The sequence below is a fragment of the Anolis sagrei genome, chromosome X, assembly GCF_037176765.1.
Source record: "Anolis sagrei isolate rAnoSag1 chromosome X, rAnoSag1.mat, whole genome shotgun sequence".
Lineage (NCBI taxonomy): Eukaryota > Metazoa > Chordata > Lepidosauria > Squamata > Dactyloidae > Anolis > Anolis sagrei.
Window position 1 is genome coordinate 31845583 of NC_090034.1, and position 23046 is coordinate 31868628.

The 23046-nt window shown below is 40.6% G+C and overlaps 1 protein-coding gene across 19 annotated transcripts in view; it reads left to right on the top strand.

Moving 5' to 3' along the window:
• CLIP1 (CAP-Gly domain containing linker protein 1) overlaps positions 1-23046 on the top strand; it is a 172636-nt gene that overhangs the window by 139555 nt on the left and 10035 nt on the right. For 14 of the 19 annotated variants that reach the window (XM_060785988.2, XM_060786003.2, XM_060785999.2 and 11 more), the window contains 3 exons: positions 5527-5579; positions 6768-6788; positions 12704-12821. In XM_060785988.2, coding sequence (XP_060641971.2) covers positions 5527-5579; positions 6768-6788; positions 12704-12821 — 192 coding nt within the window. The remainder of the gene's footprint in view (positions 1-5526; positions 5580-6767; positions 6789-12703; positions 12822-23046) is intronic. The other 5 variants (XM_060785995.2, XM_060786004.2, XM_060786008.2 and 2 more) reach the window with 1 other exon arrangement.

Here is a 23046-nt window from a genome sequence, read left to right on the forward strand (position 1 = left end):
TTCACCCAAAATACCCACACAGTGGAATGTTTTCAACCCTCCCTACCACCTCCAGGAGGAACCCATGTCAGGGCCAAATGGACTCCCTGTCTGAACCAAAGAATATCTGAGCTCCTGGCCTCTGATCGACTAATGGGGCTACAAACTGCCCTGACATCGTCAACATCCCCCAACATACTACTTGACAACTATATGAACATCACTCAAGAAATACAGAAGCACCTAAGGTTTAACAATTTTACATCAAGGAAGCAGAAACAGCAATACTCCAAGCCCTGGTTTGATAAAGATTGTGTCAATGCTAAAAATGCTCTTGTTGCCACTTATCAGGCCTTCATATCCAATACCTCACCATCAGCAGCGCAAGACCTCCTTCAACAAAAGAGGCATTACAAGCAGATGCTCGCATATAAGAAAAAGGAAGCTATGAAAAACAACTGGGCTCAGCTTATTAAAGCTGTCAAAGAGAAAGACTCAGCCACTTTCTGGCATATTACATCAAATGCCCAAAGATCTGATCAACCTATTGTGGATTCCCACATCCCTCCGGGGATTTGGGAGGCATATTTCCAGGATCTCTATATGGACATCTCTACTGGAAGGGACTGCCCCAACCTCGATACAGAGAACCTTCCACCATGGCCACCTGTATCAGCTACAGAAATTAAGAACCTGGTTGCCCAACTACCATCAGGCAAGGCCCCAGGAGAAGATCTTATCCCAGCAGAGGCCATCAAGAACAACCTGGATTTCTGGACCCCCATCCTAGCCTCACTTTTTACATGTATTGACAACCATGGCCAAATCCCCAAGGATTGGGGGCTTGCAATCATTGTTCCCATCTATAAAAAGAAAGGGAAAAAGGATGATCCTGTGAACTATCGACCAATCAGCCTCCTTAACACTATCAGCAAGCTATATGCTAGACATCTACAATGGAAACTCCAAGATTGGTTGGAACAAGAAAGCATATTAGCTGAGGAGCAAGCTGGATTCGGAGAAGGTCGATCCACCATAGATCAGTGCCTAGTGCTGCAACACCTTGTGGAAAAATATTCCTCCCAAAACATAACCTCACTATATGCTGCTTTTATTGACTTTAAAGCAGCATTTGATTCCATCTCGCGGGTTAAACTTTGGGAAAAACTGGAGAGTTCCACAATTGATCGCCGTCTACTATATCTAATACGCCAACTTCACGAAACGACCACACTCAAAGTAAGATGCAACCCACAGGGCCACCTCACTGAGGCTGTTGAAACATGCAAGGGTGTCAAGCAAGGCTGCATTCTGGCCCCTTTGCTGTTCAACTTCTATATAAACTCCATAGTGGACCAGCTTCAAAACATGGACTTCACCCCCCAAAGCTGGCGGGAAGACACATCTCCATCCTGCTTTATGCAGATGATGCTGCTGTACTCTCTAGAACACCCATTGGGCTCAAAAGAGCTTTGAGAGCATTAATACAACATTGCAACACAGATCAGCTCCAACTCAATTACAATAAAACTAAAATCATGGCTTTCGCTAATAGGCCCAGGACTTACTCTTGGAGCATAGATGGTCATAAAATTGAACAAGTTACATCCTTCAAATATCTAGGTGTAGTTTTCCAATCTAATGGCAGCAGAAGAGCTCATGGGGATCAAGTATCCAACACCGCGCAGGGGAGCTCAATTGCCATTCTTAAATATCTTAGGACAAGAGGGGGCCACTTCACACCGGCAGCACTCAAGCTGTTTGAAGCCAAGTCATTAGCCCAACTCTTGTATGGGGCTCAGCTGGGCCCCTTCCCCAGTTTTGCCCCATTAGAGGTGGTTCAGTCCAAGTTTCTGAGATCGGCCTTGCAGGTACTTAAATGCGTTTCTAATGCCACCCTGCGACTAGAGACGGGCTTTATGAGAGTGGAGGCCAGGGTGTGGGTGGCCATACTTAACCTCTGGCTCAGACTGTCCCGTGCACCCCTTGGCCTTGCCCCACTAACCATGGAGGATGACTTCCAATCCACATGGAAGCAGGCGGTAGCATCCAAAATCTCCTCGTTGGAATTTTCTCCAGGTCTACTATTAGCTATGGATTACAATCAAGCCAAAGCACTTATTAAACAACATATCACAGACACAGAGCGCCAACTAGATCTGGCCTCGGCTCCAAGCTTCCTTATCAGTGAAGACAGCAGATACCTTGCCTCCCCTATGGCATATTTAACATACTTAGAGGTTCCTATTCATCGAAGGGCTTTCACCCTGGCCCGATGCCACGCTCTCCCATCAGCTGTACTCGAAGGCCGCTACCGGAAGATCCCTTTCCCAGAGAGGCTCTGCCCCTGTGACCCGGGTCATGTAGAAACAATTGAACATGTGCTCCTTCAGTGCCCGTTCTACAGGGATATCCGTGCAAGGCTTATCTTACCTCTGATAGACAAGCACCCAAGCCATTCAGGACAATTTTATACCTCCCTGCTACTTGCAGATACTAATTCAGCTACAACCTACAGTGTTGCAAAGTTCTGTGCAGCAGCATACAAAATCCGCCAGGGAATGACTAGTTCCAAAAGTCAACTGTGTGTCCAGTAATCTTCTTCCCTGAATCTACAATTTGGTGATGGATCTGGGCATTGTATGTTTTTACCCTGTTTCCCCTTCTGCTCCCTCACCCATATTGTGTTTTTAGTAGTTATATTTATATTTTTAATGTACCAAACATGCCAGGTTTGTCTGGAAATGTGACACTATCTTCTGTGCTGGTCAATGACCGAAATAAATATTTTGATTTGATACTTAGATTTATCTAATTCTCTCTGTAAAAATGAGCTTTTGAAATAATTTGGAATCATTAAAGAATTTACAAGAGAATGAGGGGAGAGGAGATGTGCAAACTATTCCCAAACTGTAGGTATGAGGACTATGCACTTGATCTTTTTTTCAAGGCTGATCTCTTCAGGCAGCTTAGTGCTGGAATCGGACACTGAGAGGCCAGGGTGAAAAGAAACTGGGACAACAGTCCAAAACACCTGGAGTAGCAGAGTTTGAGAAACACTGCTCTAAATTGTTATATTGTTTAATATATTTCCACACTGCATACATTATCTTCCATTTCTTTTACATTGTAAACTGTTCTAAACAGTTTATATTAATTTTGTGGGCAGTATTATGAATTTGGTTGATTGGCTTATACCCTGCCTTTCTCCAAATGTAAGACCCAAGGCTGTGAATGTGAATGAACACAAAATACAATTAGAGCAAGGGATGATACAAGGATTTTTTAAAAAGTTCAACATATTAGAAACAGTTTTGAAAAACCCATTCCAATATAATGATGATGACAAAGACGATGGTGATAAAAGTACAGTGCAAGAAATCAGAGGGAGCAGGGAAGGAATCAACCAAGCTTCCTGTAGGATGGAAGTTTTATCACTGGGTTTTCTTAGCAAGATTTGTTCAGAAGGACTTTGGCGCTGCCTTCCTCTAAGGCCAAGACCCAAGGGCATCCAGTGGGTTTCCAATGCCTGATTGCCAAGTATAGATTCAAACGCCGATCTCCAAAACTCAAGCCACTACACCATTCTGGCTCTCCAGCCTGGAGATACAGGACAAAATAGAAATATTTTAGTAAAAAATAATTGTGTTTGATGGCAGAGCAGCTCATGTGGAGAGGATCTCCTGGCGCTAGCAGGGTTCAAAGCTTTTGATCTGCAGGACATCTGAGGAAGGGATTTGAATAACAGGGAAATGATATTTTTGTCCAGAGAAAGTTCAGAAATGCCAAATGAAAGCTAGCCAGTCATACCCTCCTTTTTCAGTCTTTGAGACTCGGTGTCTTCAGAGATGAGTGTGACGAGGCCTCGGCTTACGTTGCAGGTATTTTTGAGCAGGATTACTATGGTAACAATATACATTCTGGCCAGTGTGTGTTCAGGAATCTGGAGATGGGTGACATTTTGCAAATGTCATGAGCATTGTTTCATCACTGACATCTAAAAGTTAAAGAATTGGGTGGGTGTGTAAACATTGCATACTTAGGAAGGGAAAGTGGCAGTTTTATCTGCATTAGCAGCTTTGTAATTAATTAAGAGAATCCCAGACAGTAGCTTGGGGATATTGTCTTCCTTATGGTACTTCATATTAGCCATTGCAGACTTTAACTCTCTAACTTAAAAGTCCCATTGCAATTGAGGGAAAAACACTCCATCCCAAAATATTTCTCTCTCTCTAGAGATGTGCTGCATAAAGTAAAACTATTGTGGTCTGGCTCTTCAGTATTGCTGAGCTGTTCCTTCCATGTTTCCATTTCAAGCAGACAAAGAATTGGATAACAAGACTATAGAAGCACCAAACTTTGGAAAACATGGCCCTGAAACTTCGTTTTTTTCCAATACATTTTACGGTCCATATGGCAAGACCATACCTTTCCACTGTACCATGATGGCAATTTAACAGGAATTAACTATGGTCCTGAAGGATTCTTTTTCTTTTTTTGGTTTTCTGTAAAGCATTGCAACTTTGGACTTAGAGAGAAGGTGGCATTCCATCCAGAAAAAAAAGGCAACACAGAAGCAAAAATGATTTATCAGAATGTAAATAAGAGGGCCAGTTAAAATGTGCATTGAAGAAAGAAGGACCCCTCTCTCTCAACAAATCAGAGCTGAAAACCCAACTGTTGCTTCCTTGTCTCTTAAGGACTTGAGAATGAATGTGTTTACCCACTACATTTTTTTCCTTTTTTGTTTCTCTGGCCTGTATGGTAAACATTAAAATTGAAAACAAGAACCTGCCCCAGCATCTGTATGGGGGAAGGAGGCATGCCCTGGTCTCTGAAGTGGCGCTGTGCTCCATGCTGTCAGGGCAAAAACTATTTTTGACTTCCAGCACATTTTTGGCACAATATGATGACTGTTCTAGGCCAGACCTCCCCTGGGTTGTTTCTTGTCTCTCTATTTAAGTGAATAGCAGCAGCTTCTTAGGAACTGAATGCTAAGAGCCAAGAAGAGACATGGAGACAGTGTAGAGTAGGATCATATAAGGATACTATAATACTCTGAAGCCAACCCAAATGAATTTATGGGAAGGACTGTGAAGTGTGTGTATTTGGGGAGGAGGTATAGAGGGCAGGATTCATCTAATTCCTTTCTCAAAATATTCTTTGCTAAGAATAACCAATGTACCATATTTTAATAATCACCTTTTTTTGGTTAAATTACATAGTCAAAAGTGAGGTGTGCATTAGATTTGATGGTGCATTAGAGTCATACATGGAAACCCACCTGCACCCTTCTGTCATGGATGGAGGGACACGGCTTCCCAACTTTGAGGTGCACACTACAATCAATTGCGTGTTGAATACATATGGCAAATGAACACAATGAAAAAGTTGAAGATGCCTTTCTTTCCGTTTGCCTGCTGGAAAGAGAATACTTTACCATGGCCCCTTTCTCAGTTTAGGCAAAAGGCTCCAAACTGTAGCCTGTCACTTCTGTTTTTAGCCTGCCTAGTAAACATGGATTTCTTTTTTCTTTTTGTCTTTCAGCTGGATGAAGAACGATCTGTCCTCAATAACCAGTTATTAGAGATGAAAAAGAGGTAAGGGTCTGCACATGTGCATAGGGTGGGGGGCACAGGTACCTGGGAGGTAGGGAAATGAGAAAACACATCCCTGGGGGACAAAGTTTGGCCCCTGATACCTGCTGTCATTGAAATAATGTTTAGAATTGCATACTTCCACCATCCAGAGTGTCTTTGCATGTGAAATACTAAATACATGCAAACGGTTGCATCTGTCTCATCACTAAACCGCGTGTGGAAATGCTTGCCCTTAAGAAGCATTGAACATTGCTGAACCTAGCACGTGCAATCCTGTTCCGCAGTTAGATGTTCCCTGCTCTTCTCTGCATTTCACACTCAGATAGCTTAGTGCCATTTTTAGCTAGCTCTGAAGTGTCCACTTAGGGATCTGACAAATGCCCCCAGCCCTCCTGCAGACCATCTTCCAAATGCTTCAAAACGTGGTGATTCTAAACTTGCAAAGCTGAGAACAAGAAACATTCTCCGTTTAACCTTTTATTCAGCCAGTCATGACATTTGTTGTATGGTAGCAAATCAGACAGTTAAGCCAAACAGAGACTTAGCCAAAAGGATTCCCAATGTTGTCATTTGAGGCCCAGCAAGACCTTTCCTTTTGGATCCAAAAAGCAGGGTGGAGTGGCCAGGCTTTGAGCTGTCTTCCTTATCATCCTTCTGCCCACAAGAATGCTTTTTATTCCTGCCTTCCCAACAGTCCTTATTACACTAAGAAGTAGGTATTAGAGAGATTCTAGTGAAAAAGGGGTCTCATTGATACTTTCGCTTATTAGGCCCATTGTGGATTTGCTAACTGTCTGACTTGTCTCTGAGCCTGCGCTAATTTCTCAATACTCATTTCACTCCTCTCTCTTCCCTTTCCTACCCTTGCTTCCTTTGCTATATCTGTGTGTCTTTAATGGTAAGACTAAAGAAAGTCTATCCCCGTTACAATAAATAACTTTTTTTTCTCCAACAAAGTGGTTGTACATATTTTTGGCTGCCTTTTGTTCCCTCAGTGTCTTGCTTTTTTTTTTGTTTCAGTTTCTTTGTTTTGTAAAATACTCAGCAGTATTTAATCTTATTTTTCTTTTCCTTTTGACAACAACAACAGAATTCACTTCAGTGCAAATTCCGTTCTTCCTTTACTGTATTTCACCTTTCTCTTCCATGTTTCTAACATGTGGTTCTTGTTATCTTGCATTTTTAAAGCTTGCCCAGTATCACTTTAAGGTACTTGCTTCATTATTGGAATTTCTTGATTTTTTTTTTTTGTGTGGCAAGGGAAGAATCTGGGTGGTCTTTCTATCTGGGGCTATTGAGAGGAAGTGGTTTGATTATTCCTTTTCAGTACCATCAAGCAGGGAAGAGTACAGATCAACTCAATTTAATGGACTGTGTTCCATTCACTTTATTCTGGTTTGTGTTAAATAGGTTCCCAATGTATTTGAGCCCCTTCCAGACATAAATATTATGTTGGATTACTATATAAAGTTCTTAAAAGTAGTGTCCCACTAAAACCTGTTGAAAACCACTGTTAAATAGGTCTTTTGATCCATGTAAGTCCATGTTTCAGTTTGAGAATCACTGTTCTCCCATTATGCAAGATGAGATTTCCCAGCATGACTGAGACTGTGAATTGCTGGGATATTGATAAAATGTATGCACGCATTAGTATGCTTTATCATTCCACTAACTAACTCCAGCACTGGCCTCCTCTTTTCAACCTTGAAATGGATACTATCTGTGGTTGTTAAAACAAGTGTTGCATCCCTACAGAAACATGCAATACATATAAACTTAACTGGCTCATTAATATTATTTCACTGTCTCTGCTGAGAAGAGCTGCCTCCCCATGCTTGAAGTTGGGGAGGGGGGAGTCATATGGGTCTGCAGATGTGATTTAGATTGCATTTCCCAAGACATTTCACCTTAGGCTGGGCTAGCTAGGGCTGCTGGGAGTTGCAGTCCAAAAACACCTGGAGGGACATAACCCCAACTGGTTTCAAGGGAGAGAAAGCATGTGGAACATCAGCAGCTGATACTGATCATACAGGTTTTGTCCTGACAGCTTTGTTTTGGAATCTTTGTGGAACTACGCAAGGAGAGTCTTTTATGATAGAACAGATGTGAAGGGTCTCTAAGAAGAAAGGAGACTTGAAAATAATATTTATCAGGGTGGACACCCAATCAAAAACAGTGTATTTTTAAAAATCATATTGATTAAATATGTGCATATCAGAAATGCAGCCCTGGTGCATTCCTCCTTTCGTTTTGGGAAACTGCGTGAAAAGCTCAGGCACCCACTTGCATTGACAGGCTTGTCCCCTTTGCTCCCAAAAAAAAGAATGCCTCTTTTAAGAGAGCACTTGCCACTTGCAGTTTCTATAGCGTGATGGAGGAAATATAATCCTCTTTAGAGTAAAAACCTGTTGCTTGGTTTTAATCAGATCAGCTTTTTTAATCTGTCAGTGAAATGTAAATTTTAACCCTCATTTTTCCTGGCCCACTAAGATCGCATCTACACTGCCATAGAATGCCTTTTCAGGATGCATTTTAACTGCATTGAACTACATTATATGATGGTGTAGGTTCATATAATGCAATTCAGCTGCATTTTGAAACTGAATTATATGGCCATATAGATGGGACCCAAGTATGAGGCGTCAGATGTTAAGGCTCTTACTATAAACTCTGTATACCCAGAGTCGTGTGTGTGCTTTTCTTCTGGGTCAAAGGCTGGCATCCTAAGCATCTCAGGTGTTTTGTTTCTTTGTAAACAAGCCCCTAGTGCTTCTGGTTCCTTGGAGAACTTTCTTTGCTTCTCCATGTCATCCAAGATTTTCCTTCCAGAGAAAAAGGGATGCAAAACCAACCAAATACATGGGAATAAACTCAGTCAGTGCAATTCACCTTTGTGTATGTGTGTGCCCACCCATGGTCCTTCCCTTGAGGTGACAATTCCCAGAATCCCCTAACGATATTAGGGGATATTGTAGTTTTAAAAAGTTACTTCTGACAAGCTCTGCTTACACAGTTCTGGCGAGTCTGTTAGGATCCCTATCATTACGTTTTATGCTCCCATTCTTTGCCCCAGTGAGGGGTTCTGCAGTTGCTTGAGCACTCGGTGGCCAACTCTTGATACACAGGAGCCCCCCTGCTGTTTTCAAGCGTCCTGCGGGATCCAAGTCAGGCTTCAATGCTATGGAGCTTTATTGAAATAAAAAACGCAGGCTTTCTGATCTTTAGGAGAGCCACTCTAGGCAGCTCTCTAAAGGAGTGCCTTGATTTTCTCATTTCCTCCTCTGTCTTGGGGAGAAGAAATACATGGATCCCGCTGGAGTGTGTGCCGTGGTGGTGTCCGTACATCCCAGATTCTCCACTTGCTGCTTCCATCACTAAGAACAAACATCTCCATACCTTTGCAACGTCTTCTGTGACGTCTTCCCGTTGTTGTTGTTGTTGTTATTGTTGTTATTGTTGTTGTTGTGTTGCCATTTCTCCTGGGCTACTGCAAGGATTATCATGCTGTGCTTCACATGCTGGTTATCATGGTTCTCATTAACTCTAAATATGGGGTGGGGGACACATAACTTTAGCTTGGGCCTGTTGGTGATCTCTTTCTCCGTTTTGCGTTTTGCACTCTCTGGACCTGCATGATCTCTCTCTTCCTCCCTTTCCCTCCTCCTTTCCCTTTTTCTAGCTACCTCTCACTAGATTTTTATATTCCTTGGGCAGCAATTGCTCTGTTTGTTTGAAAGGGTCACCCACTGGAAGCATACCTTTTGTTATTTGTTTTTAAAGCAAAAGAAAGTGCACAGTACCACTTAAGTTTTTTTTCAGCGATGCTCTTAGAGAAGTTGTTCTTTGGAGACTCTGTCCCAAAAGATGGTATTTACTGCTGCACTATTGGTAGAGAACCGGGAGCACTGTTAATGAAAACTACCATGACTTTCTTCCACTAACTTACCCTGTTATTATTCTCATGATGTTCATTGCATAATTTCTTTAAGAGGTGGCTGTCAGGAAAACAAAGAGGGGATGAACTGCACTGTCAGGTTATACAAAAGGGCTTGAAAGGTCCAGGGAGTGAAATACTTGGATCAGCAGTGCTTTGAGAAACCTCAAGAGAACGTTTTAATTTTCTTGGATTTGGATGATTCTCTAAGTAGCCGCTGTTCTCTGTCTTTGGTTGCTTTCACACTGCACAATTGTAGCAGTATAATTTCACTAGAACTGCCAAGGCAACCAGCTATGGGATGTTGGGACTGGTAGTATAGGGAGAAGTATATAATATTTCAGCCAGGAGACTCTAGTTCAGCCTTTCTCAACCTGGGATTGGGACCCCTGGGGGGTAATGTGGAGATTTCAGAGAGGCCGCCAAAGACAATCAGAAAACATATATTTCTGATGGTCTTAGGAACCCCTTTGGCACAGAAGGCTGAAGATCTCTCCGCCTGTCTTTCTCTTCCTTTTTGGAAATAGACGGTGAATCCTCCCATCAAATGCCCTCCTCCTGCTGTGATTGGCCAGCCTCTCAACTGGCCTCTCAGCCAAGGGGAGGGCTGTTTCTGAGACTCCAAGCTGGGAGGGGAGAGCATGTGAGGTGGGAGGGAGGCTCGCCTCAGCTAGTCCCTTGAAGGCATAGAGGTTTTGTGTGGGAAGTTTGGCCCAATTCTGTTGTTGGTAGGGTTCAACATTCTCTTTCATTGTAAGTGAACTATAAATCCCAGCAACGACAACTCCCAAATGTCAAGGTCTATTTTCCCCAAATTCCACAAATGTTCACATTTGGGCATATTGAGTATTTGTGCCAAGTTTGGTCCAGATCCATCATTGCTTGAGTCCACAGTGCTCCCTGGATGTAGGTGAACTAGAACTCCAAAACTCAAGGTCAATGCCCACCAAACCCTTCCAGTATTTTCTGTTGGTTGTGGGCATTCTGTGTGCCAAGTTTGGTTCAATTCCATTGTTGGTTGAGTTCAGAATGCTCTTTGATTGTAGGCTAACTATATATCCCAGCAACTACAACTCCTAAATGGCAAAATCAATCCCCCCCCCCACCCCCCACCCCAGTATTCAAATTTGGGTGTATCGGCTATTTGTGCCAGTGAAATAAAATACATCCTGAATATCAGATACTTTACATTACAATTCATAACAGTAGCAAAATCACAGTTATGAAGTAACAACGAAAATAATTTGATGGTTGGGGATCACCACAACATTAGGAACTGTATTAAAGGGTCGCAGCATTTGGAAGGTTGAGAAACACTGCTCTAGTTCCTCACAAATGACACATCCTAGGATTCTGTAGGATTCAGCCATTGCAGATAAAGTGGAATCAAAGCGCTGGAGGTGTGTAGTGTGAAAGTGTTCTTAGAAAAATATGAGACACCCTAACAGCAACCATTTTTTTCTGGATGTGTTGGTTTTTAGGACTGTTCCTGGGATTCTTTAGGATGCTGATTCAGAACATATGCCATTTGATAAACTGCACTGGCTCTAGCTTCTTAGATGGGGTCATAATGGTAGATGGCATATGTTCTGTATCTGAAAAAGTAAGGGGGGGGGGGGGACCGAGGCCATGTTTGGCATCAGCATGTCAGATGTACCCAGAAACTAGGCTAACATGGGATGCACCAAACAGTGTGTTGGCCAGTGTAATCTGCTTGTGGTGATGATTATGAAGATGTATAGTTCTCTCATTGTACATAGTCTCTACAAGTAAAAGCACACTAAAGCAGTTTCCTACCCTGAGGTTTACCATCTAATGAAGGCATGACACAAAAAGAAAAGGAGATGGCTGGGGGTGGGGGGCAGAAAGAGAGAGATCAGTTCTAGCAGTTATTGCCTCTTCTCTCCCTTCACATCCAGGACAGTGACAGTTGGGATGGAGGGTCTTTCATCTGCTTCTGAGCCTAGACATAGACTTTTATAGAACCATAGTTGGAGGAGACTACAAGGGCCATCTAGTCCAGCTTTCCGAGAGGACTTTACAGCAGGCCTCCCAACCTCGCACCCTCCCAATACATTAAACTACAACTTCCATAATCTCCAGTCTGTATGCCATTGGCTGGGGATTTGACAGTTGCAATCCAACACACACGGAGGGCACCCAGTTAGGTAGGCATCAAGTTCTCGTTGTCAGTCTCTACAAATACATTTCTTATTTTTTCTAATTTTTAAAAAATAATATGTGGATGTTGGCTTCCTTATAAAGCAAGCCTTAATTCTCAGCTGCCATGTCTTTCTTGGAGGTTGAGAGAAGTATCAGCTCCTTGTCTCCAGCTCAAAATAGCCTTTTAAAATGTATGCAGATAGAGGTTAGAAGTGTTGCAGCTTCCAAATGCACAGTTAACATTGATGGTCCGACGATCTACTAATATGGTGTTGTCTTACAACCATCTCACTGATCGGTTACACTGCTTGGGAAAACATGTGAAAAGAAAGTGGTCAGTGTTGTTGTCAAACTGTAGTAGTAGTAGTAGTAGTAGTAGTAGTAGTAGTAGTAAATCCCATCTCTCCTTGCAGCTGAATAATGCTAGTGTTCAGTCTTCTCGGTTCTGTTTTTTTCATATAATTCCGCTACAGACCAAGTGTTGCACTGTTTAAATGCCCTCGGTGGCTCAATCTCAAAAATGGGCTTTCTGATGAAATGCTGACATTTGCAGACATTAGTGAGGACCACTTGATAATTCCAGCTCCATCTCTGCTTTGCATGACAGTTGTGTAACTCAGCTTTGCATGTACATTTTGTTGCTTGCTGATAACTCTTTTGAGAGGTAACAAAATCGAATGTTAGGCTCACTCTGTGCAATGCCCTTTACACACTTTTCAATTCTCTATCTCTCAGTCGTGTTAACATCTTTCCTTAAATTCAAATGGATACGATGATATGCAGATTCTGGCATGAATCCACCTAGGTAAAACTTTTCACTTTATTTCCTGTTTTGAAATACCAAATAACTTTGGCTACTGTACAAGTCTCAGTCAATCAAACTAGACCTGTAGCTTCCAGTAAGAACCATTTCTACTAATATAATTTTATTTAGCAATCAAACTCTTTTTAAGTACTGTGGCTGTAATGGACTAAACCTGCTGAAACTGTTTTGTCTCTGTCTCTCTCTCTCTCTCTGTCTTTTTAGAGAATCTGACTTAAAAAAAGACATCGATGAAGAGAGAGCTTCCTTACAGAAATCCATCAGTATTACTAGTGCCTTGATTACAGAGAAGGATGAAGAACTGGAAAAACTCAGAAACGAGGTAAACTTTTAGAGTCATATTAATTCTTCTGACTGTCCAAAATATTCCCCTTTCCCCCAATGCAAGTATTCACCGGATTACATGGAAGTGCATAGAGCATAGCCCATAATTTCTGGACTGTATGAAATATTGTGTTGTAGGCAACTTTAATATAGGTATGGGGAACATTTGGCCCTGTAGATGGTATGGATTTAAACCCTGTAATCACTATCACTTCCTGTTGGACATGCAGGGCAGGTTGGATGGGAGTTAAAGTCCAAAATGTCTAGAGTACGTGTGTCAAACTTCAGGCCTGGAGGCAGAATCCAGCCCACTGTGTCATTTCATGTGACCCTCCTCCAGATGCTGGACTCCAATACTGTATTCCTCATCATTAGACATTATCATGACTAGGGTGGATGGGAGTTGTGATATAGAAGCATCTGGAAGGCTGCAGTTAGTTCTGTTTAGTTAAGAGAATGGACTTTGGATTTAGAGACAAGGCTTGTGAATAGAATGTCTGACTTTATGATGTCCTTTAGCCTTTCATCAACCTCAGTCACAAGGGATATTGGGCTGCGATTCCCAGCTTCCCCAGTCCACATGGCAGATAATCAAAAGGGATGGGAGTTGTCATTCAGTACCATTCGGTGAACCAAACTAGGTAGAAACTAAAGAGAACTAACCATTGTGTAAAAAAATATTAATTGGCTCTCTGTATCCCTGGCTTCTCTGTCCATCGAGTTAACGGCCCTTTGAAGTCAACCATAAGTTTGACACCCTGGAACTAGAGAGCCAAGGGGTCTTCTCTGCTGCTTTAAAATTGATACAGAGTGGGACTGCTGTAGCCTTCAATAAATTGTTGGACTGCAATCCCCAGTGTTCCTCATTGCTGGTTATGACAGCTGGAGCCGCCGGGCCAAGTTGTAGTTCAGCAACATGGTGAAAGCCACACAATTCCCATACATGAGCCATCCATTACTGTCAGTCCCCCTACGCTTCAATATAAGAGCAGTATATCTCTAAATACTAGATTTTGGGCATTATTTGATGAGGAGGATTTCCATTACTTTTCCCCAAGGCTGGGAAGGAGTGAGATATGCCCACTGTCTCCCAAATCTGGGGTCTTACAAGAGCAATAGTACACACCATGTGCAATTAGGGCATCCCAGTAATGGAACTGATGTGGATGTTACCTTTTCGAGGTTCATTCCAGACAAAGCTAGTGGGGAGGAAAGAGTCCAGCTTGAAACCCTGGTGGCAAGCCTTCTGTGTGTCACTGTTGATCATATGGAGCAACATGGACACATTCTCTTTGCCTGCTTGTACCAAATGCTACCACATGAGGGCACATTGGGATCAAAAATCAACAAAGACACAGGAGTACACAAAGCCACCTTCCTGGATCCTTCTAGCAAAGGAAAAACCAAGGAGAAAAACAAACCTGAGAAACATGCACTAGAGCCCATGGGGGACCATGAGACATCTCAAGATACTAAAAAATGAGGTTCTGTAATTAAAAGTTTGATACATGTTTGTTTGCCTGTGCCTATTTTTTCTAGTATTTGTTATATAATTTTTATTAGAGATTTTCTGATATACATCAATAGGTAAAATCCAATAATTGGAACAAGTGTTAGAAAGAAGGGAGGGAAGTAGGGGGTGGGAAGTGGGGGTGGAATCTTGCTGGGGCATGGTGGTTTAGGAGTTTGGGTTTGGGATAGACTTTGGGTGGAAGGTTGGAGGGAAAGGGGAGGAAAAGAGTTGGAAAGTAGGAAGGGAAATCCACAGGAAAGTAGGGGGGGGGGCGTTAATTTGTATTTCCATTCTTCTTTGTAATGACTTTTTTAAAAGTCCAAAGCTTTCAATTTATCTTCTCCTCCTTTTTTTCTTTTTCTGTGATAGTATTTTTCCCATCTGTTTTCCCCAGTTAGATTAATATTTCTATTTTGTTTTCCTTCAGCCATTCTTTAACAGGAGTCCAGTCCTTTGTTTTAATATACCTGTCTTGTGATTTCGATATCCCAAAAGTCAGTTCATCCATGCCAGGCCCGTAGCCAGGATTTCGATTTGGGGGGGGGGGGGGCTGAGTCTGAGTGAAAGAGGGTCTCTCCTAGCAAACCTTTTGTATCGTTATCCCAATACCCCCATGCATATGGGATATATTGAGTATGGTGATCAGATCATGATATGAATAAACATAACAGTTTAAATAATGCACCAGTAAGGCCTTTTCGCGAACCATCATGAGAATTTGGGGGGGGGGGGGGGCTGAAGCCCCTCAAGCACCCCCCCCCCCCCCTCCCTGGCTACATGCCTGATCCATGCATAATCTCTAGCATTTTCTGTATCCAGTCTTCTTTTGGCAGCATTACATTTTGTCTCCAAACTTTAGCTAGCACCATTCTTGCTGCTGTAGTCATATAGGTAAAGAGTTTATCCTTGTTTACGTCCCGTTCAATATTGGTCATCCCTAGTAGGAAAAATTCTGGTTGTAGTAGAAATTTTACTTTTAATATTTTTTGACATATTTCATAGATTTCCTTCCAGAAGGCTTTTACTTTCTCGCAACACCACCACATATGGTGGAAGGTTCCTTCACTTTTGCCACATTTCCAACAGTTGTAGTTAAATCTTTGGAGAATGTAGCAGTTTTCTGTGGAGTCATATACTACTAATGCATCATTTTTAGCCAATTTTCTTTCATGTGATATGCATAAGTATATTTTAGGTGTTTTGTTCCATATAATCTCCCATTTATTTAACATAGTTGTCCTTCCTATATTCCTTGCCCATTTGGTCATGCATTCCTTTATTTGTTTTTGTTTTTTTTCTGTGCTCCATTCTAGAAGATGTCTATACATTTTAGCAATTGTTTACTTCCCATTTAATAATAATTTTTCCCATATCATCATTCTTTCTGAAAAGCCAGTTCTACTATCTTTTTTGTAATATTCTTTTATCTATCGGTATTGAAACCAATATATATTTCTAAACTGGTTTTTCACTTCTTCATGGCTTTTAACTTTGAATTCTTTATCCTCCTTCTTCAGGATGTCACAGTATGTTGGCCAAATGTTCCACCCTAATGCCCTTCCCTGGCAAGCCTCTAGAGATGAGATCCAGAGAGGGGTTTTATTGTAAAATCTTCCCTTTTATTTTTCTCAAATCCATAATAATGCTGAATGTACAAAATGATTGCCAAATTTTTTTCTCCATCTTTTTTCTATCATACCAAAGGTACAGTGCCATCCCGCTCTTAGATCATGGCCCTCAAGTGTCAAGCTCTTTCTTTTTTTTCAGAGTCATCGAGTCTTTGATCCATTCTAATCCACAGGCTTCAAAGACTTAAATTTGGTAGACCAAATCCCCCTTTATTCTTTCCATAGGTTAGGTTAGTATAATTTATCCACAGTTTCTTTCAGTTCCAAACAAATTTCATTATGTCCTTATTCCATTCTTTGAATGTTTATATTCTCCTGATTATGGGTATGTTTTGAAAAAGAGACATTTTTGGTAGAATATTTGTCTTAATTGCCGAAATTCTTCCCAGAAGGGATAAATATAAATTTGATCACTTTTTGAGGTCTTTTAAAATTTCTTTCCACTTAGATTCGTAGGTGTTTTTTAATAATTGTGAGTTTTTAGCCATAATGTTTATGCCTAAATATTTGCTTTTCTTAACTATCTTTAGTCCTGAGATAAATTTCAACTTTTCTTGTCTGGACTTGGTTAATCTTTTTTTTTAATAATAATAATTTTTTATTATTTTATCATGGTTTAATACATTTGTTATACATTTGTTTTACAGCAGATACATATTATTCAATACAAACTAACATACTTTTGGCATTTGGTGTTATTTTTCTGCTTATACATATTTTCTATCCCTCACCACTGTGCTTCCCCCCCCCCCCCCTCCCAAGCCACAGCTTTTACATATCATCTGTCCAAAATTTCAATTCTTCTTGTGGAGGTAACTTTCCTTCTTTATTTTTTAATCCTTTTTCAATAAATTTTCTCCATACATCATCAAAATCACTTTGTTTCCATATACCTCTTTTAACTTTTAATATACATATCAGCTTATCATTTATTGCCAGTTTCCATACTTCCTTATACCACTCCTCTATTTGTATATTTATTTATTTATTCCAGTTCCTTGCTATAAGCAGTCTTGCTATTGTTAAAAAATTCGTTATCGCTTCCTTATCCTCTTTTTTCAATTGTTTATTGTTATATAATGATAATAAAGCTATACTAGGACTTCTTTCTATTTTAATATTCATTATATCTTCTATTTCTCTAAATACTTTCCCCTGGACTTGGTTATTCTTTTGATTTTTTTCCATGTTGCTTATAAATCCCGATACTTTCCTGAAATCTTCTATTTTCTTTGGCCACTTCTCAGTATTATTCAATGGGTCCTCCACTGTGCAAATGAGATCATCAGCGAAGGCTCTCAGTTGTTATGATTCTTTATTGATTTTCACCCCCTTTAAGTTGTCATCCTCTCTTATGCTGTTCAGTAGTCGTTCCAAGGCCATAATTAAAAATCAGCAGGGAGAGGGAGCATCCCTGTCTGGTTCCCTTTTCCACTTTTATTCTGTTCGCTTTTTATCCATTTATCCATATATAGGCATCGTGGTCTTCATAGATTGCGTGAATTGCATTGATAAAATAAAACCTCACACCCATTTCTTTTAGTATCAATGTAATAAAATTCCAATTTAAATTATCGAAAGCTTTTTCAGCAACTACTGCCAGGATTGCTAATTCTTTTTGGTTGTGTGTTTCATAGTATTCTACCACATCAATAATATTTATTACATTGTCTTTTATATTCCTATTTGGGTGAAAACCAGTCTGTTCTTCTTTGATCCAGGAAGACAAGAGAGTCTTTAATCTTTCTGCTATAACATTAGTAAAAAAAATGTAATCAATATTTAGAAGGGAGATTGGTCTATAATTCTTCACATTTGTGGAATCTGTATTTTCTTTATGTATCATTGTTATGTCAACTGATTTCCAAGAATTTGGTATTTTTCTATCATGGAGAACTTGATTCATAATTACCTTTGCCTATTTTAAAACCCAAAACTGGGGGCTGTTAACAAACAAGATAAAAGACAAGTCTATGAATAAGTATATGACAATGTAATGAAGTATGAAATCATATTCAGATATGTACATTGCATATAGCCCAGGCATTCTTATTTGAAGTGGGGAAATCTAGCAGAAAGGATTCTGATATTATAGACATGGCTTTCAACTTCTTTAATTATTGAATATGGTTTCCGTGTAGGGGTGGAAATGGTGTGGCCCTCCAAATTATTTATTTCTTTATTTGCTATATTTATATCCTGCCTTTCTCGACCCTGAAGGGGACTCAAGGCGGCTTACAGCATAGGCAATAATTAACTGCCTTAAAAACAATATACATCCAATATAAAATTAAATAAACATTTAAATTAAAATTTTAAAACGAGCTTAAAAACATTAAAACATTTAAACATTACAATTACTACTGTAAACCATGTGTATTATTGTGTTGCCGAAGGCCGGAATCACTGGGTTGCTGTGAGTTTTCTGGGCTGTATGGCCATGTTCCAGAAGCATTCTCTCCTGACATTTCACCCACATCTATAGCAGGTATCCTCAGAGGTTGTGAGGTCTGTTGGAAACCAGGCAAGTTGAGTTTATATATTTGTGGAATAATGTCCAAGGTGAGAGAACACCTAATACCTCCCAAAAAAAAGGATTCCCCCAGGCAGGAAGCAGCCAGGCTTTGAAGCTGCAAGGCTATTCAATGCTAATCAAGTTGGCCAGTGGCAACATTCACACTTGTCTCCAACAGACAAGAGTAATTTTCTCCTACCCTGGACATTATTCCACAGATATATAAACCCCAACTTGCCTATTTTCCAACAGACCTCACAATCTCTACGGATGCTTGCCGTAGATGCGGGTGAAACGTCAGGAGAGAACGCTTCTGGAACATGACCATACAGCCCAGAAAACTCACAGCAACCTATTATTATTATTGTTCTTTGTATCCTACTTTTTCTCTCTAAAAAGACACTCAAAGTGGCCTTACAGTAAAACCTATACAATACAATTTAAAACCTAAATGCTGCTGGATTGGAACAGCCATCAGATTTGACCAAAATAGCCAATGATGAGGCATGATTGGTATTGCAGTCTAACACCGTCTGGAGGTCCACACCATTTCTACCAATTTTTAGACTATTTAATTTATTCTTTAGGCTTAAAAATAGTTGCTCTAAATTGTCATTAATTGATTTGATTTACATAACACTCTGAAATCTTTTGATTACACTATGTAACAAAATTTGAAAAAAAAAACGTATTCCTGGTTTGAAAGTGTTCTTTTCTGTTTAACTATGTGGTATTTAATTTGAAAGTAGTTGTTGTACTCCAGAAACTTTGCCACAACAAGCAAATTTTCCCAAAATCCAATTATCTCAGGGACAGAGAGTAAGATAAAATCTTCTGAACAGGTGCACAAAAGCAAACAAACATTACAGGGATGTTAAGCTGTAAAGAATTTAGAGCTTAGGCAGTCAAAGATACAGAGTTCTGTCTTTTAAAATCACAAAAGGTTTATTTACATTAAAAATAGTAACTACCGTATATTCTGGCGTATAAGACTACTTTTTAACCCAATAAATTTTTCTCAAAAGTCAGGGGTCGTCTTATACGCGGGGTCGTCTTATATGCGGGAGTAGTTTTACACATGGGAGTAGTCTTATGCACTGGAGTAGTCTTATATGCTGGAGTAGTCTATACGCTGGTGTAGTCTTATACACGGGAGTAGTCTTATAGAGTGGGTGCTGAAACTTCCAATCCGGATTGGAGAATCTGTGGTTGCCGCATAGTGGGGGAAGCTCAAAAATGGCAATGGCCGTGTCCCTGCCGTATGCAGTGACTCTATGAAAACATTAAGGGCGACGCTGTACAAGTATGGTAGAAGGAAATCCATTCATCAGGATTCGTGGACTTAATGCGGTCCTGATGGCGAGGTGAAGGGGTACCTTACCGGGAAGGTGTAAGTGAAGGGCGGGTGCCCGGGGTATGGAAAAAAGAGATAGAGTGGCTCTGGGCCCAGACAAACACAACTCTTTTACCTGTCTGGTCCGCCCTTGTATCCTATTACCGTAACTCCTCCTCTGCCTCTCAGATCTTGCTCCTGAAGACTGCAGTGAAGCGGTGCAGGTGCGCATGTGCGAGATCTGAGAGGCAGAGAAGGAGGTACAGCAATAGGAAAATTACCATATTGAAATCAAATCTCATGCTTTAAAAAAAAATGGTGTGCGTTGGAAGAGGGGTAGTCTTATACGGAGAATATATCCCAAACTCTATATTTTAACTGGAAAAGTTGGGGGTCTTCTTATACACCCAGTCATGTTATACGCCGGAATATAGGGGTACATTTATTATTTTTATTAATGGTAAAGAACTGGGTCTGAGCTACTCTATAACTCCATCTCTTGTAAGGTTTCAAGAGAGGAGGAAAAAATCAATCACTACATCTCTCCTGACACACAAGCAGAGAGAGATCTCAAAACACATAGCATATTTAAAAGATGTAAAAGTAGAAGTCAGAAGTAAAGGCTTGCATTAGAAAAGTATCCATTCTACACAACCAATCAGAATGAGAGCAGAATCAGAGAGAAGAGAGAAGAAATTGATATATTGTCGAAGGCTTTCATGGCCGGAATCACTCAGTTCTTGTGGGTTTTTTCGGGCTATATGGCCATGTTCTAGAGGCATTTCTCCTGACGTTTCGCCTGCATCTATGGCAAGCATCCTCAGAGGGTCTGGTTGCAATTAGTACAATGGGTTTATATATCTGTGGAATGGTTGGGGTGGGGCAAGGAGCTCTTCCCTGCTACAGTTAGGTGTGAATGTTAGCTAATCACCTTCATTAGCATTTGAAGGCCTGCCTGAGTCTGGGAAAATCTGTTGCTGGGAGTTGTTAATCTGTGCCTGGTTTCTTCCTCTCTGATGTTTATTTGAGAACACAGAAATGCTGGACCACACCAACAACCACCATGTCAGACTACACAGAGAAGCCATTGAAATCCACAAGCATGTGGACAATTTCAACAGAAAGAAAGAGACCATGAAAATGAACAAAATCTGGCTACCAGTTTTAAAAAACTCTAAAATTTTAACAGCTAAACATCAGAGAGGAAGAAACCAGGCACAGATTAACAACTCCCAGCAACAGATTTTCCCAGACTCAGGCAGGCCTTCAAATGCTAATGAAGGTGATTAGCTAACATTCACACCTAACTGTAGCAGGGAAGAGCTCCTTGCCCCACCCCAACCATTCCACAGATATATAAACCCATTGTACTAATTGCAACCAGACCCTCTGAGGATGCTTGCCATAGATGCAGGCGAAACGTCAGGAGAAATGCCTCTAGAACATGGCCATATAGCCCGAAAAAACCCACAAGAACTGAAGAAATTGATACATTCCAACTATCATACAAGAGACATGGGAAAAGGGAAAGCCTCAGCCAATAATATTCTAAGCTAACTAACTTGTTTGTCATTCAGGACTAGAGACTTGGCAGTGTGGGGTTGAATCCCAACAGTTTGTAACTTGGGGGCTGCCTGGAGAGGACTAGGGAAGTCTTTCTTTTCATGCCACCTAGTTCCTCATGTGTTTCATGCTTTAAATTAGTCTGCAATGACACTGAAGCAACAAGGAGACATTTGGACAGAATACTGTTGAATAGCCCACATTAAGTTTAATTTGAAAGTCAAAACAGGTACATTTTTAAGTGTAACTCCAACCAATTTTTAAAAGCTTTGGATAGCATCGGGAAGGGCTAATACCCCTGTGATGTTTGTTTTGCTGTCTGTGTCCCTGTTCAGAAGATTTCACTTCACCTTCTGTCCTGTGATAATGATTTTGAAAAATTTGGCTTGTTGTGGAAACAAGGATTGGTGATTACAGAAATGAATTTCCCTTCCGAGGGATAAACATCTCTCTCACTTCCTGTTGTCTCACCCCATTCTTAACTTTGGATGTAAGTCGGATGGCTGTAACTCAGGGATTGCCTGTAGTTGGACATTAGATTGGAGGAAATATAAGTATGGCATTGATTGGAACTTTAAAAGAAAAAGAGAAAAGCTGCAGTTTCAGGTGGGGATAGGGAAGGGAAGAAAAAAAGAAAGTTACTAGATGAGGAGACCAAATGAGCTCAATTAGCAACAAGTGCACTGTATACAAAGCCGGATATTATGAATAGAGATGGCTCAGCTGGCCCTTGAGTGATGTATTACTGAACAGGCATCTGAGCCTGTGTTGGATTTTTCCCCCCCTTAACATCTAATGAGAGCGTTATGGCGGTGCTCAGATTCAAGAGCCATTGTGGTAAGACCTCAAATAATTATCTGGGAGAAGAATAAAAACGTTAAGAAAATTAAAAATTCAGCAGAAAAGAGAGGCAATAGACTTACTTACAGCACTGTCTCCCCTGAGCCAGAAAGGGAGATTGGGTTATATAAGCTTTGTGTTGACAAAGGGTCCATCTGAATCCCTAAAAGAGCTTTCTCTGTGTTTACCCCATATACTCATGTATAAGTCTAGAAATTTTAGTCAAAAACTCAATCTATAAAAATGGAACTACTTATCCATGGGTCAACGTGACTTCTGTACTTTCACTCTTTCCAAAAAGATAGATTTCCCCTCTCAGCTTAGCCATGGGTTACATCAAGATCCATAATTTTGCCCCCAAACCTGCTCTCGACTTACATATGTTGTAGACTTATACATTAGTCTATAAAGATACTCTTTTAACCTGGTCTTTTTAGTATCAGTCACTTCAGTCAGAAGAGTTTCATTACTAATCTTCATCTGTCCAACTTTGATGACATTGATTCTATCTCTGGTTGGCTATAGTAGTTAAGCAGAAGTTGTTAGATTAGATAACTAAAACAAGGCTAGAGAACTATACTGATAAGTGAGAGAAGGGAGTCAACAGAATCACTAAAAAGAATGTGGAATCCCTGGCTACCCAGCTGGCACTCGGGGAATAACCCATTATTTGGGGGGTTGCTCTTCCTACCATGCAACGTGTTTGTTTCCTGCCACAAAATCACTGTGACATTCTTCTCTGATTTCTAGTACTAGAGAATATTATGCTAGTAATGAGAAAACCCCATATGTCAAAGGAAATTGAGTGGATTTTAGAATTAGAAACCTTGG